Source organism: Lupinus angustifolius, chromosome LG10, assembly GCF_001865875.1.
Source record: "Lupinus angustifolius cultivar Tanjil chromosome LG10, LupAngTanjil_v1.0, whole genome shotgun sequence".
In the NCBI taxonomy this organism is placed as follows: Eukaryota; Viridiplantae; Streptophyta; class Magnoliopsida; order Fabales; family Fabaceae; genus Lupinus; species Lupinus angustifolius.
Window position 1 is genome coordinate 15,764,988 of NC_032018.1, and position 15,270 is coordinate 15,780,257.

At 30.6% G+C, this 15,270-nt stretch overlaps 2 protein-coding genes across 2 annotated transcripts; both read left to right on the plus strand.

Annotated features, from left to right (window-relative positions):
• LOC109358838 (cystinosin homolog) lies at window positions 3,919-6,568 on the plus strand. The gene is made up of 8 exons (XM_019603309.1): window positions 3,919-4,116; window positions 4,201-4,333; window positions 4,883-4,972; window positions 5,059-5,183; window positions 5,325-5,367; window positions 5,611-5,728; window positions 5,919-5,968; window positions 6,233-6,568. The coding sequence occupies exons 1-8, from the start codon at window positions 3,998-4,000 to the stop codon at window positions 6,365-6,367; spliced, it is 813 nt and encodes a 270-aa protein (XP_019458854.1). The 5' UTR covers window positions 3,919-3,997; the 3' UTR covers window positions 6,368-6,568.
• LOC109358837 (cystinosin homolog) lies at window positions 9,034-13,235 on the plus strand. Its single transcript, XM_019603308.1, has 8 exons — window positions 9,034-9,200; window positions 9,864-9,996; window positions 10,205-10,294; window positions 10,392-10,516; window positions 11,320-11,362; window positions 12,139-12,256; window positions 12,347-12,396; window positions 12,899-13,235. The coding sequence occupies exons 1-8, from the start codon at window positions 9,052-9,054 to the stop codon at window positions 13,055-13,057; spliced, it is 867 nt and encodes a 288-aa protein (XP_019458853.1). The 5' UTR covers window positions 9,034-9,051; the 3' UTR covers window positions 13,058-13,235.

Here is a 15,270-nt window from a genome sequence, read left to right on the forward strand (position 1 = left end):
CGTTTCATTGGTGTTTATGTATCGAGTTTTTGTTTAAACTCGAAATATGTGTAAGTAAAGGTGTAATTGTTTGATGTGGTTTTTTGGTACTATCAAGAGTATTTTTTCACCCACTAATCCATTTCGGGGAGTGTGACTGACCTTTCCAACAAGTGTGACTCGGGAAATCGAATCTTTGATATTTTAATCATCCTGATAATCTAGCGGAACCTTACATCACTAGACTAAATATTGTAGTTTAATGTCAAATGAAGATAAGGAGTACAATTGAATGAATAATTTGGTTGATTTGATTTAGTTTGGTTTATATTCTTTCGAGGCATAAAGACTAAATCAAACATAATATGGCTTCATTTGTTTGATCAGTTTGGTTGTTTAATTTTCTGAAACAATACAGAAAAGTATATAGCTAGCTTTAAAGAAAGAAACTAATTAAGGGACTACTCAACTTAATGTAATTATAGATAAATTGAAAAAAGAAGAACTCTTTACACATTAAACATTAGGCTAGGTAATGGGTTGTGTAATAAAGAAAAAAATAGTCCATATGGCTTGTTTCAAAGAATAAAATTGTAGATCTATCCAACTAAGTGAAATTCACATATTCTTTATACTTCCCATTTTATAAAATTATAATTTGTTGTATTAAATAGAATTTCGTGTAATTTTGAAGTTGTAGGAGTAAGATGTGAAAACTAATTTTTATTGAAAAATCCTCAAGAAATAATCTAAAACAAATTTTGATATCGACTTTTCAGTAAAATTGAAAACCATATAAAGTTTTGATCATGTGTGCAAAAAAAAAGAACAATTTATTTTGTATGAATGGAATCTCATCATCCATATACAACAAGTTGAAGTTCTACTTCAGTATATTATTTATTAACCTCGTTTTCTTAAAAGTAAGTTAATTTTATAATTTAATATTGCTACCAAAATAAACTTAAATGAGATGAGATCAATTTACTCCAAGAGTGAGTTAAAAAAAGGACTAAACTTAGGTACAATATCTTAAGCATTAGTTGTACTGATACCCAATCATGTTAGGACATCTCAGGAAAAATCTATCTCAACATTAAGTAAATAAACATTGTTAACTCAAATCTAACTCCCCTTGTACATGAATCTCTCTTCTCTTAATCTTTTTTTTTGTTCATGTTCTCATATTCTCATTCTTTTCTTAATCTATCTTCTCTTCTCTTAATCTATCTTCTTGTAGTTAAGAAGTTCGCTATATTAGAGATGGTGATTATCATAGCATATTTGTAGAATTTCAATCATTCTCACTCGATCTTTATCATCGCTCCCTTCTTCACTTCGAGTTTCAAGTAATCCTGCTTTTCATACTAGATTGTCTGATATCTTCATTTTTCTAACATTTTTAATTAACAAAATTTTAAATGTGTGTTTATAAATTTTCATTGTTTAATTAAGCTTTTATCAACCTTGTTGTATGCGAAGACTTGTTAATGTTTTGTTTATCTCTTTGATATTGTGCAATTATTCCACGTCGCGTCATAATAAGGTTCATAAGCTTAATCCCCATAATTTGCACATTTTTGTATGTTACACTTATTCTTGCAAGTAGGAACTAACATGCTTATCTTCCACCCATATAATTAAACACTTTTGTGAGTCAACTAATATCGTAATCTTCTAGAATCTTCCAGATCTTGACATGTATATTAACTAGTTAATCACTTGGTCATTCTCTATCCTTTTCAAAGTTCAGTTCATCTTCAACTCCTGAATTCTATGATGAAATGTATAGTTTTGGTGCTCCTTCTTTGTATGTAGTCTATCCAAAAGAAAAGAATTGTGTCAGTAGTTGAAAAACTTATGAAAATATTCTTTCGTCTTTCCTTAATATCTTTGTCATTCACTAAGAATTTTTCATATTTATCCTTATTGCATTTCACTTGGTCCAAATCTATTATATTTCATTCCCCGCCATTTGAAATCCTATAGATACTTCTTTCATCTCATTTGGTTCTTAGAGATTCGTATAACCCATCATATGCTCTATCATTCACTTCGCTCATCGCTTTCTTGGCCTCTTTCTTAGCTACCTTATATTTTTCCAACTTTCAATATTTTTACATAAAGAACATGCTTTATAACATTTTGTTTTTACTTTAACTTTGTCTTAGACACTTATGTCTCATAATTATGATTATTTACCCTTTGGTACAAAGCCTCTAGATTCACCCAATATTTCCTTTGATATCTTCCTAATTCTTTTTCTCAATTGTCCTGACATATCATAACACCTATGAGAATCTTATTCATTACAATTTAATTCTACAAAATCATATATGGCTTGAAACAACTTATCATAGACACTAGATTACACTATCGAACGATGTTAAATCATCTATATGATGTCAAATATAAAAGTTTGTAATGATATCATATTATTCTTCTAGACCTATGAGAATCTTATTCATTATAATTTAATTCTACAAGACCATATAGGATTTAAAATAACTTTTCTACATCCAAGATTACACTATAAAACAATGTTGAGTCTTATGACATGTAAATGTACACCATTGTTTAATATATCAAATAGAGTAAAATTCTAATTTAATCCTTTAAAATATTTTTGTTTAAATTGGTCTCTAAATAATTAAAAGCCCCAAACTAGCTATAAAAACTGAGTCAAATATTGTTTTTGAACTAAATAAGTGTTTATTAAATTAAAACCTGCACCCATGATAAAATTTTACTTAATGAATTAAAATAATAATTATAATTTTTTTAGATTTGAAAATGCCAAATTAGATATGACAATCATTTTTAAATAAATAAGTGTTGAGTAAATAAGTTTCAAAAGTTACAAACATAATTCTTTTCCTAATTAAGTTAAAGTGTGAAATATATAGAACTAGTAAATGGCTAAATTCACAACAGTGTTTGTATCTGTCTATGATTCTTGTATTAATGAATTAATTTAATCGAAATATCCTTATTTCGTCACAAATCCTGGCTTTATTCAAAACCACATTGCATAGCCAAAAAATTAAAATAGAAAATAAATAAATGAGGATACAAGTGCAACAAAATTTAGAATGATAACTCAAATAATTTATAAAAATAGCGAAATTTCATTATTTTTTATTTAGAATGTTATTTGTAATTAGTGTGACTCTAACGTTTAATATTTTTTTCACTTCATTCCTTAATCCTTGTATGCTCCCTTAATACTATAATTTTTAGGTTCTTGCAAAAGATACTAATAATGCATTGATTTAACGATGCAAGGTTTGGTTAGATTCATAAAACGATCAAAAGGTCAAATATTTCATTCATGTGAATAACATTTATTGGAAGGACAATCATACATCCCAAAAAGAATTAATTTATTATCCAAAAAATAAGAGGATATCGTAACAAAAAAAACCTCAACGTTATATGATAGTCAAACGTGTGAGTAAATTTACGGAACAAAATACTATATAAATATATATATTTATAGTTTTATACTATATATATATAAAATATAGTGTAACTAGATTATGAACTAATTTCTAATTTCTTGTTTAACCCTTAATATTTTTTATTTTTACTAAAACATATAATTATAGATAACTACAACACACTAATCACACATTTTATCTTAAATTGAACATTCTAATAAATCTAAAAAAAATTATAACATAAAATACACTTAATACAAAAAACATTATCATTTCTAGAATGATTACGGGTTACCATCCATGAAATATCTGTCAACACTCGAGATATTGTAAATAGTTATATATATATATATATATATATATATATAATTCGTGCATTCATTTATATTAATTATACATAGAATATAATCTGGAAAAATAAAAATAAAAACACTTTCTAATTTGATAGATTATTTCCTCATATGTTACATTATTTCCTCATAAATGTAACTATGATGCATATATTTCAACAATCATTATAAGATAACAAAAGTAACACTAAAAACATTACATCACACTTTAAGATATTTGTTGAATCTATGGCTTCTTGGAATTCAGTTCCACTTCATGTCTCTTCTGAAGTTCTTGGTTGGATTGCTTTTATTTCTTGGTCAATCAGTTTTTACCCACAACTTATCTTGAACTTTAGAAGAAAAAGGTGCAATAATTTGATATCATTTCATAGTTATTAATTTTTCTTGGTACTAAATTTCTTATCTTTATTGTTTTTTTTGTGATTTAGTGTGGTGGGTCTCAACTTTGATTTTGTGGTTCTGAATCTTACCAAACACTCTTCATATCTCATATACAATTGCTCTCTATTCTTTAGCTCTGCTATTCAGAAGCAATACAAAGACAAATATGGCCAGAAACAGGTTTGTTCCTCTGATCCGACAAAAGTGTGTCATTTCACGTGCTACTCGTTTTAAGTGGTTCAGGAAGGTATAACTTAAAATTAGTTATAACTCAAATGTCAGATAACTTAGTATTTTATCGATCAATCAAATTGAGTGACACACTTTTATATGATAGTGGATTATTTCGGTTACGACTCGTGATCATGATATACTCATATTCTTGGATAATAATCTTTATAGTTGGTAACTTAGTAGATTTAGCATCAAGCTTATAGCTTTTAGAATTTTTTTAAAAGCCATTTTAGTTTTCTACAGTTTAAGGTCTAAATGATGAACTAAAATGTTTTGAGAACAACTATTCACAATAACCAGAGATAATAAATTGTTTGCATTATGAATATCGAAAAAGTCGGGATTCGGGAAAGTTGCCCAAATCGGTTCGGCATATAACATCACTTGAGGGTGAGTTTTTTGCAATGGTAAGGTTGCTGCTTAGTGATTATGTTACAGCCTCGACCCCTCATACACTATCCCACCCTTTTTATCGAATTTGTTTTATAATTTCAGATGATACCGGTTGCACCAAATGATGTTGCTTTCTCATGCCATGCTGTTCTGCTTACAGCACTTTCATTGTTCCAGATTGCAATATATGATGTAAGTGCTATATTCTTTTCCATTGATCTTATTGTTCTTCTTTTCGAATTCATGATTATCCTAAAAGTCGTAAGATTTTCGCGTAGCGTGGAAATCAAAAAGTCTCTAAAGTCGCCTTCGCAATCGTCATTGCGGCATGGTTAACTGCAGCAGTGTGTTTCTTTGTAACATTGCACAATCATCACTGGCTCTGGCTAATTAATATTTTCAGGTATGTTGTCTATTTTTATAACGTTGTTCGACCCATGTAGCCGACCTCACCTACTGGTATAAAGGCTCGACTGTTGTCGTCGTAGTTGTATGGTCTTATATATTCCTTGTTTAACTTTTCTTGAAACTGATCATCTTGCAGTGGCATCCAAGTTTGTATGACAGTTATTAAATATATTCCTCAGGTTAGGATCTATCACAGTTTTGAAATTTTTCCCTTAAGTTTTATTGCATTTGTGTTTATATTAAGCATTCCTTAGAAAAATATGCATTGAAAACTGAATTATCTCATTTATCCTACATACTGCATACCGAATTCATCATATTGTGTATCATATACCTGATTTGTCGTAAAGAATGTCTTATAAAATATTAATGTAAAAAGTGATGAATCGTGTATTAACAAATAAATCGTGTTTTGAATATAGGCAGTGATGAACTTTATGAGAAAAAGTACAGATGGTTGGAGCATTGGAAACATTCTACTTGACTTCTCTGGAGGGATAGCAAACTATTTACAAATGGTCATGCAATCATTAGATCAAGGTTTGTCTTCTCATTTACCACTGGATTTTCTTGTCTAAACTTTTAGACGGTCGGTTTGACGCAACAGTAAACTTGTTGTTTAGTGACCTGAAAACAGTCTTTCCGCTCTTGGGATTAAGACTGCATATATCTATCATCTCCCGATGCCACTAAGTGAGTGCCTCGTGCAATTTTTTATTTTATTTTTCAGGTTCATGGGTGAACTTCTATGGAAATGTAGGAAAACTACTACTATCCCTGGTATGGATCATTCTTTTACAGTATGAAACATGTTGGTTTCTTTCATCTTGATATTGTGATTCAATATTTTTTACCTTCCGTTCGATATATATAGAAACCTGTCTATGTGTGCTTAATGTTATACATGGTCGATCCTAAACTCAACTAAAAGGTGAAAATCGTGTTAGGTAGTCGAGAATCAACGTAAAATTTTGTTGAATATCTATAATATATATTTGATTAATATATACAATGCAATTGATGTAATAAACCATTGAATTGCAGGTGTCTGTATTCTTTGATATCCTTTTCATGTGTCAACATTATCTGTTATATCCTACAAAAAAACGCAAATCGGAGACATCGCCCAGACCAGATAATGCCAAGCCATTAGATCGGTCATCGTCTGAGAATGTTTAATATGTAACTTAGTTCACAAGTCATCAGATCGGCCATCGTCTAAGAATGTTTAATACGTCGCATTTTCGGTTTGCAGATAGAAAATGATGGAACATGACGAATAGAATGATATTATGTTATGTAAGTAAAATGTTTTGTCTTTTGATGTTCTCTATATACTATCAAACAAAACCATAGAACCTTATGTTTTGATATGCTTACCTAGTATTGTTATCGACCAATGGCTAAGGAATCAACAACAATAGATAAATTATTCTTTTGAAATAATCGAAGGTATTTTCTCAACCTATGAGTAAAAAACTAATTTCTTTCGAATACGTGATTTCTCCTTCCAATAAATATTATTCCTTGAAATCGAAACTTAGACATTTTAATGTATCTGAGGATCGAGTAAGTTTCCATTACTAAATAAACGTCTTGTTGTATCTTGAAAATCTAAATCACCTCTCAACTCTCCAAGACAAATTTCCCTTCTTGGATTCATTGACTGGTGCAACATTTCCCTTTAGTTGATTTGTATAGTTTAATGAAAACGTTAATAGCTTGTAAATATAATTACAAGTTTGAACAAAGTTGAATAATATTTTTATTATGTATTGTCATGATTTTTATTTAATGTATTTATTTCATCTAGTATTATTTTTCTGTAATTTTTAATATATTTTGAATTATTATGATTAATGAATTTAAATATATTTATAGTGAATTTTGATTTAATAGTATATTTTCATATATTCACATTAATCATAAACATTGGGTGGATCGTAGGCATTATTATCAAGTTCGGCTTAACCGATTGGTACAACCAGTCTGATCGAAAATCAAGCATTGATTGGTTTGAGTTGCTCTTCTGGTTAATTATATACTAAAATAAGTATAAATTGGTTCGACTCGTTCGATTAAATTAGTTTTAAAAAACATCAAAATGATATTATGTTAAGAGTGAAATAAGTTGATTCTTTTAAGTCATTTGTAATTATATTTATCATTATTGTAGTTATCAGTTACTTTGTGTTAGAACAAAACTTTTTGTTGTTTAATTGAGTTTAAAACGTATGTGTACGTCTTTGTTGGGATTAAAGCGTAAACTATATGTTATCTAGCAATATTTTCAAATGATTTGTGATATTTTATTGTAGTAAAATTATCAATGTCGATCTTTTAATCTACTTGTATAATAATAAATTTATAATTGGAATAAAAAGTACTAAATAGTGTTAAAGTATGAATTTATTACATTTTTTTAATATTGACCGAGTAAAAATGACTTGTGACCTATTGATTAGTACCTTGACTTAGTGAGTGATAGGTATGAGTTTAATTACACTTATCCTAAGTTTAATTATGGATAAAATAGTTAATGTGTAAAATTTATTAAGAACTATAAAATACAAACTTATTAGTTGTGGGGTCCAATTATAGATAAAAACCTTGTCCATTATTATAGATGAAAAGTAGTTGGTTGAATCTGGCCACAATAACATCTCAAATTAGTGTGACTTCCCAAAAATATGAGTATTGAGATGCGTGTGGAACACAATTTCATATTTTCATTTTATAAAAAATAAAACATGCTAATATTCTTAATACCGTACCAGTTATCAAATTGGTTAGAGTACTGATATAGTGATACAGCGGTTCAACCGATGTTTCATTAGTTAAATCGCATGCCGGCAAAATTAGATATAAAAATATAATATATTATTATTAATGTTAAAAAATCAATAAAAATTAATATTTTTTTCAATTTCATTATCACATAGTTATAAAATGTGAATAACAGATGATACAATAGCTGTATAAAAAACTTTTAAGACGCGAGTATATATATGTTTTTTCAAAATAAAATTATTGATTATTGTTACTTTATTGATATACTATAGCAAGAAATATTCTTAGTCACTAAAAATGGAAGAAACTAAGAAAAAATGAGAAAAACTATATGCATGACATTTTAAATGATTTATACACTAACATTTCATCTTCTATTATACATATTTAGTTATCATTAATTCTTAAAAAGGTAATATAAATGAATAATAAATTTAATATCTATAAATCTTTACACTAATAATATATATAGATATTAAAATAAGAAAACAAAATCAACCCTTAAAATTATTTGATGATGTCTACATTCTACTATGTGAATGAAATAATGCTTAAATCTATTAAGAAAAGCAAAGTATTACTTCACATTGTTATTTTATTATGATATCATTGAAGTTAAGATATTTATGAACTATATACAAATGATGATTAAATTTGAATGTCTATACATTTTTTATCATATCACTTCAGTTATAAAAACTATATTAGACAACAGAAAAAATATATATATATAAAAAATATATATACGATGATTATATTATTTATTTATTAATTTATATTACATTTTAAATAAATCAACTATCCTTAAATAGAATAAGATCCTCTTTATTAATGGAGAGAGAAATAAGTACTCTAATTTTTTTGTATTTTTAGTGATAAAGATGATGGATGAATATATCATTACATATTAAATTTTCTTTGATTTTTTAAGGACGTGTCTCTATATTAATAGAGATAATTCATATTCCATTAAATATGATATGAATGATGGATGAGTCTTATAAATTTGAAGGTACGTCAGCATTTGAATAGTTTAAGAAAGTGGACACATAAAAACGTTGTTGTGTTGTGTTATGTTATGTTGTGTGAAACTAGAATCTAAGATGGCAAATTGGAATTCAGTTCCACTTGAAGTAACATACGAAGTTCTGGGTTGGTTTGCTTTTGTTTCTTGGTCTATCAGTTTCTACCCTCAAGTCATCTTGAATTTTCGCAGGAAGAGGTTCCTTTCTCTATATCTCTCTCTTTCTTTCATATGTATCAGATCAAGGAAAATGGTCATACAATTAAGATAGATTTATTTCATTTATGTTTTATCGATAATGAACATGATTTATAATAGAGAATTATGGGTCTGACCCGATACTACCGATACTAAGGCCCGGGAGCACATCTTCTGTCATATATATATATATATATATATTGTGATTGGTTAGAAAAAATATAGAAGTTAAGTTTACCAATCACAACAAGTGACATATGTAGGCAATAAGGTGTTGGTGTAATGATCTAAGACTTCACTAGATCCTAAGACCAAAAGGTCAAAGGTTCGATTCTTGAGAGCGACACCTGTTGGGAAGGGCAGTCACACACTCATTAGTTTCTTACCCACAAAGCTAAGGAATACTCTTAGTAGTACAAAAAAACAAGTGACAGATGCAGTGATAGACACTTTGTGGGACAGAACATGTTGTCCTTTGTTTAAAATAATGGTTGCAGTTTCAGAAACTATTTGGGACAATTGTCACAATTTTGGTGGCGATACGGTTTCCGACACTCTTAAAACCTTAACATATCGGCGTATGTGACCCATATTTAAAACATTGGTTTGATATATTGTTTTCTTTTCTTGTTAACTGAATTTTTGTTTTGTTATTGAATATAGTGTGGTGGGGCTCAACTTTGATTTTGTGGTATTGAACCTGACAAAGCATAGTTCCTATCTCATATACAATGCTTCTCTTTACTTCAGCCCCACCATTCAGAACCAATACTTCCAGAAATATGGTTATGACCAGGTTCTTTAGTACTCTCTCTCTTTTCGTATAGTTTTTCTCGATCTTCCTATATGTCTTATCTGTACATGGTACATGCCCAAACCATTTAAGGCAATGACTAGTTTTTGCGCGTTGAAGGATTGCAAGGCATCAAGCTGATGAAATCATATATGCAGACGATTTAATTAACAATCTGATAGTTTTAGTCTTATGATCTTATCTATTTCAGATGATACCCGTGGCGGCAAACGATGTTGCCTTCTCAATCCATGCTGTCGTACTGACTGCAATTACTTTGTTCCAGGTCGCAATCTATGATGTAAGAACAATATTTCTCCGAATTGAGAGTGTTGTTCCTTTTTGTCCTATGAGTTTATTGTCTCGATTTCTCTGAACTTTGTATTTTTCTGTTGTAGCGTGGAAGTCAGAAAGTCTCCAAAGTTTCGATTGGAATTGTCTCTGTTGCTTGGCTAACTGCTGCAGTTTGTTTCTTTATTGCTTTGCCTAATAACTCCTGGCTATGGCTTCTCACCATCTTCAAGTACGTCGTTTCTGTTTACTATCCTAATTCATTTATAACTCGCCCGATATTTGTGCATCCGAAGAACGCTTCTTTTTTCTCCCTTTTATTGTCTTTCATTTACCAGTTCAGTATTAGATTTCCAATTTTCCCATGGTTTGGGATGTGATGTGTTGTTCTGCTTATATTTAAGTCAACATGAATCTACAAGGAGCATATGAAATTGATGCCTTGAATAGAAAGCATTTCAGTTATAATTTCAGAGCCCTACAGAACTATTGATCCTTTTATATGCCACCTAGAACTTTACGATTAACATTGCCGACTAGTCCATTTTTACGCCTAGTTCGTTTACTAGTTTTTGACCTAACTATCGGTTAAAGAATTGCACCATGTTTTGTGTCTGCCTTCCTACCACTTTGGACTACTTGGTTATTGTATCATCTCAGTACAAATTTTAGAATCTTCGGTATATTGAGCCACTAGGTTGAACATTGACGCAACAGTATGGTTTCTTTCCTTGCGACATGGAGGTCTCATGAGTTCAAATTCTGGAAACAGACTTTTCGCTTACGAGGGTAAGACTGCGTACATTTACCCTCCTCATATCCCAATGAGCGGCGGCCTCATGCATTGGGCCGTCCTTTTTCTGTATTTTGAACCACCTCATACCCACCCTTGCAGTATTACAACAGAAGTACAATCATCTGGGGAAGCCTTTTCTTCTCGCTACCGACTCAACTATCACTATGTTTTCACCATGCCCTGACATATGTATGTTATTTAGTTTCCTTCTAACTTTGTTTAAATTGATCATATTGCAGCTCAATTCAAGTACTTATGACCACTATAAAATATATTCCCCAGGTAACGATTTCTTTCTATCACTTCCTATGATTACTGAAATACCGTTGTCTTTTCTTATTAAAAATAAATACACGAAAAACAAATTCTTAGCTCCTAAATGCAGATGAAACTATTTCCGTAGTTTTGTTTCAGAATTCCCTGTAGTCATTACTACTTAACCTTAACATCATTGTTCTTGTGAGAGAAATAAACAAATCGTGAAATATAGAAATGTAAAAGGAGCCGTATCGGATGAGTAAAGTAGTACTGAGTTGTCTCTCTTGTCATGGTATCCTCTAATATTTCGATGTATTCCTTAAGCAGCATAACAGTGATCGAGTCACCATTTTCGTATCATTTTTACCGTGGAATAAAATTTAGTCTTGGGACATAAACCTCAGAGGCTTGTTTGGAAAAGTGAATTATAATAATTTCCTGGTTCATTACATTTCAGTTGGCATCATAACTGATCGTAGTCGGTAACCTGCAATCATAATCCGTTACAACTTTAGAAGATTGTTATGAAATTGAAAACCATATTATGGAATCAATAAATATGTTAAGCTGAAAAATATTATTACTGGTATGTGTTGCTTGTGTTTATAGATGTTTTGTTCTGTATGTTCAGTTGATGGAATTGAAAAACATGCATGTTATAGTTGTTACTTGTTCTGAGTTTATTTTAATGATAAATTAAATAGAATTGTACATCATTATTTGTGATATATCAGGAGAATTGATTTATGTCACAGCTTCTAGCTACCTATTTCCGACTAACGATGTGTTTCGAAATGTAGGCAATCATGAACTTCGTAAGAAAATGTACAGATGGGTTCAGCATTGGTAACATTTTACTCGATTTTTCTGGAGGGATTGCAAACTACTTACAGATGGTTGTCCAATCAGTAGATCAAGGTTTGTCATCTTTGCTATCGATAGGTCTCGGCGTCTCGCCATTTGATTCTATATTTTTGCATTAACATATTTTAAATGTCATATTTTCAGATTCTTGGGTCAACTTCTATGGGAATATTGGAAAAGTGTTACTATCTCTGGTATGGAAAACTCTCGAGTATTTTGCTTGCTTGTTCCTTTCGATTTCCACATATGTTGCATCAATTTGCGCTTCTTGTTGTTCTGGTTTTGTTTTCATGTCAGTATACTTATACTGCCCTATTTTGGTTGAGAAATTAGATTTATTGATATAAGAGTTATACACCTTACTACATGAACAAAATACTCAGTGAATGTATCGAGAATCCGATTTTGCATGGACCTATGGTCATGCTTGCCTCTGGTAGAATATGTTAGTTTGTTAGGTAAACAGGCGAGTCTCGGCGCGATAATAAAGTTGTTTGCTATGTGACCTTGAGGTCATGGGTTCAAATCCTGTAAACAACTTATTCACTTGCAAGGGAAGGCTGCATACATCTAGCCTTCCTAGACCCCACTAAGTGGGAGCCTCGTGCGATAGGTCGCACTTTTGTTAGGCAAGTAGGTCACTGCTGCAAGAGGTTTTACTACATTTTTATTGTTGTCATGGATACTCAATTGCAGGTATCTGTGTTCTTTGACATTATTTTCATTCTTCAACATTATGTGCTCTATCCCGGTAAAAAATCGTCGGAATTGGTGGCCACTCCGGAGCAAGATGACGATCAAATCAGAGAACAACTTGTCAGGCCTTCCGATCAATCGCCACCAGAGAATGTGTAGGACATGATTTGGTTCATATAATGTATATTAAACTTCCCACTAATTGATATTAGTGTCAAAACTGAACAGGGTGGCATCATATTGGTTTGAGCTTCAATGAACTTTGTAGTATAATATTCAAGAATTATAATTTCACATTCTTTATAATAATTTGTATCATAAATTTCTCCCTGATCCAGTAGCTAGTATTCTATTGTCATATTGCTGAGTTCCACACTTGGTGGATGTGATGATCACGTGAAAACATGGAACAAAGATATGTTGTTCCAAATCCTGTCTCATATGTTGTCCCGTACGATGCTTCAGTTTCATTATCGCATGACAACATACGAGACAGGATTTGAAACAACAGATCCCTGTTAAAAAACATGGAGATATAAAGCTGTTCAAATTGTAGCTCTTGTGTTACAGCAATGAATTCCCTCTGGTTTTATACTTCATTTTGTGCAGTAAATGACCTCTTGATGTAAATCATTCTCTGAATCTGAATGAGGGTTGAGTTTTGCATGACCTACATCGTTTGCCTCATTCTCAATATCTACCGTGCTTCCGGTATGTGAAGGCAGAGTATCATCATGTGATACTTAGGAGATCTTCAGCTATGAGCTATAATGTGAGACTTCTTCATTCACACTTGGATTACCCACCATCTCTCCAAGTGTAAATTACTCACTCCCCTTCGAGTATTGGATACACCAAAATTCAGCTCTCTATCTACTTGCACCGTCGTTGGCTTATCATTTCATCAACGGAACACGCCACTTTGACCTCTCGTCAGGAAGACTTTCTACACAAGGATTCCTTCACGAATCTACCGACCACTTGGCGCTTCACTACTCGATTGAGTCATCGAACCATCAGCTCTGATACGACCTGTTGGAGATCTTCATCCATGAGCTATAATATTCTTCTATGGGCCAAGTGAAAGAAACATATAAGTAGGTTTGATACCACATTTTGACCCAAAACCTTAAGACATTAGGTTTATAGGTTCATCCACTTATAAACCCAAAATTTGGTATGAAGTACGAAGGATGACCCATTCTCTTGCTTGAACAATCTCAGTTAATCCTATCTATTTTTGATAAAAGTTAATACGATCTTTATAAGGTTCCTCTTCCGAATAAAATTCAATGGGATTCCAATTGAATCACTAGAAAATCAATAACTAAATTATAACAACAACAATCAAACCTTTATCACATTAGATGGGGTCGGTTATGGATCGAAATCTTTCTTTTCCCTATAGTTTTTTGGTCTTCCTCTTTTTCTTCTAAGAGTTGGATTAGCTTCCATTTAATCTACTCTTCTTATGAGAGCTTTAACTAAATTATAAATAGCTTGCAGTGAAATTGGGATATAAAAAAAGCGAGAAAATTATAATTGAATTTGAAAATCAACCCACTCATAATTTCATTTTATAGTGATTAATCCAATCAAACAAGGTGACCCAAATCAATTATATTGATTTATTTGTGTTGATCAAGTTCACATATTAACCTAAACTAACCTACTCTTCTATTAAAGAGAGGGGTGTTAAATGGAAAGAAAAATAACATTACAATTATTATTTAATATTTTTTTATAAAAATCAAATGAGTGGATTGATTATATTAAACTTGCGTTAAATTAGAATGAGAAGTGAAATACATTAAATATTTTAAGGTGATAGATTGAATTTAACCATTCATTATTCTAATTTGCAGTTAAATTTAGGCAAAGTTATTTTTAAGTGACTTATTTTAATTGTTGTATTTTTTCAATTTGGTTATACACAAACTAACAATGAATTGAACAAAGTTGTTATTTATTTAAAACTCAACTTAGATAAAATTGATTTATGAACCAAACGTGTTAAGCTTAAGTTAAAAATTGAGTTCATTAAATAGATGAGATGAACTTGAATAAAATATAATTTGACTCATAATGATTAGGTTTATGAGGCGACTCAATTATATATAATTAGAAAACTACGCAACCTCTTAAAATATTATACGTTTTGCAAATAGTCACTATAAACTATTTTTCTTCTTAATTACTCTTTAGACTTTATCTATTTATGAAATTGGTCTCTACATAAAGATAATTTTAAATCACTAATCTGACAACACCGAAAATACTGACATCAAACTAACAATAGTAACATTAAGCTTACCATCATAACAATACAAATTAGCCAATGTTCAAGGTCGGAGGAAATCTGTAAAAAGATA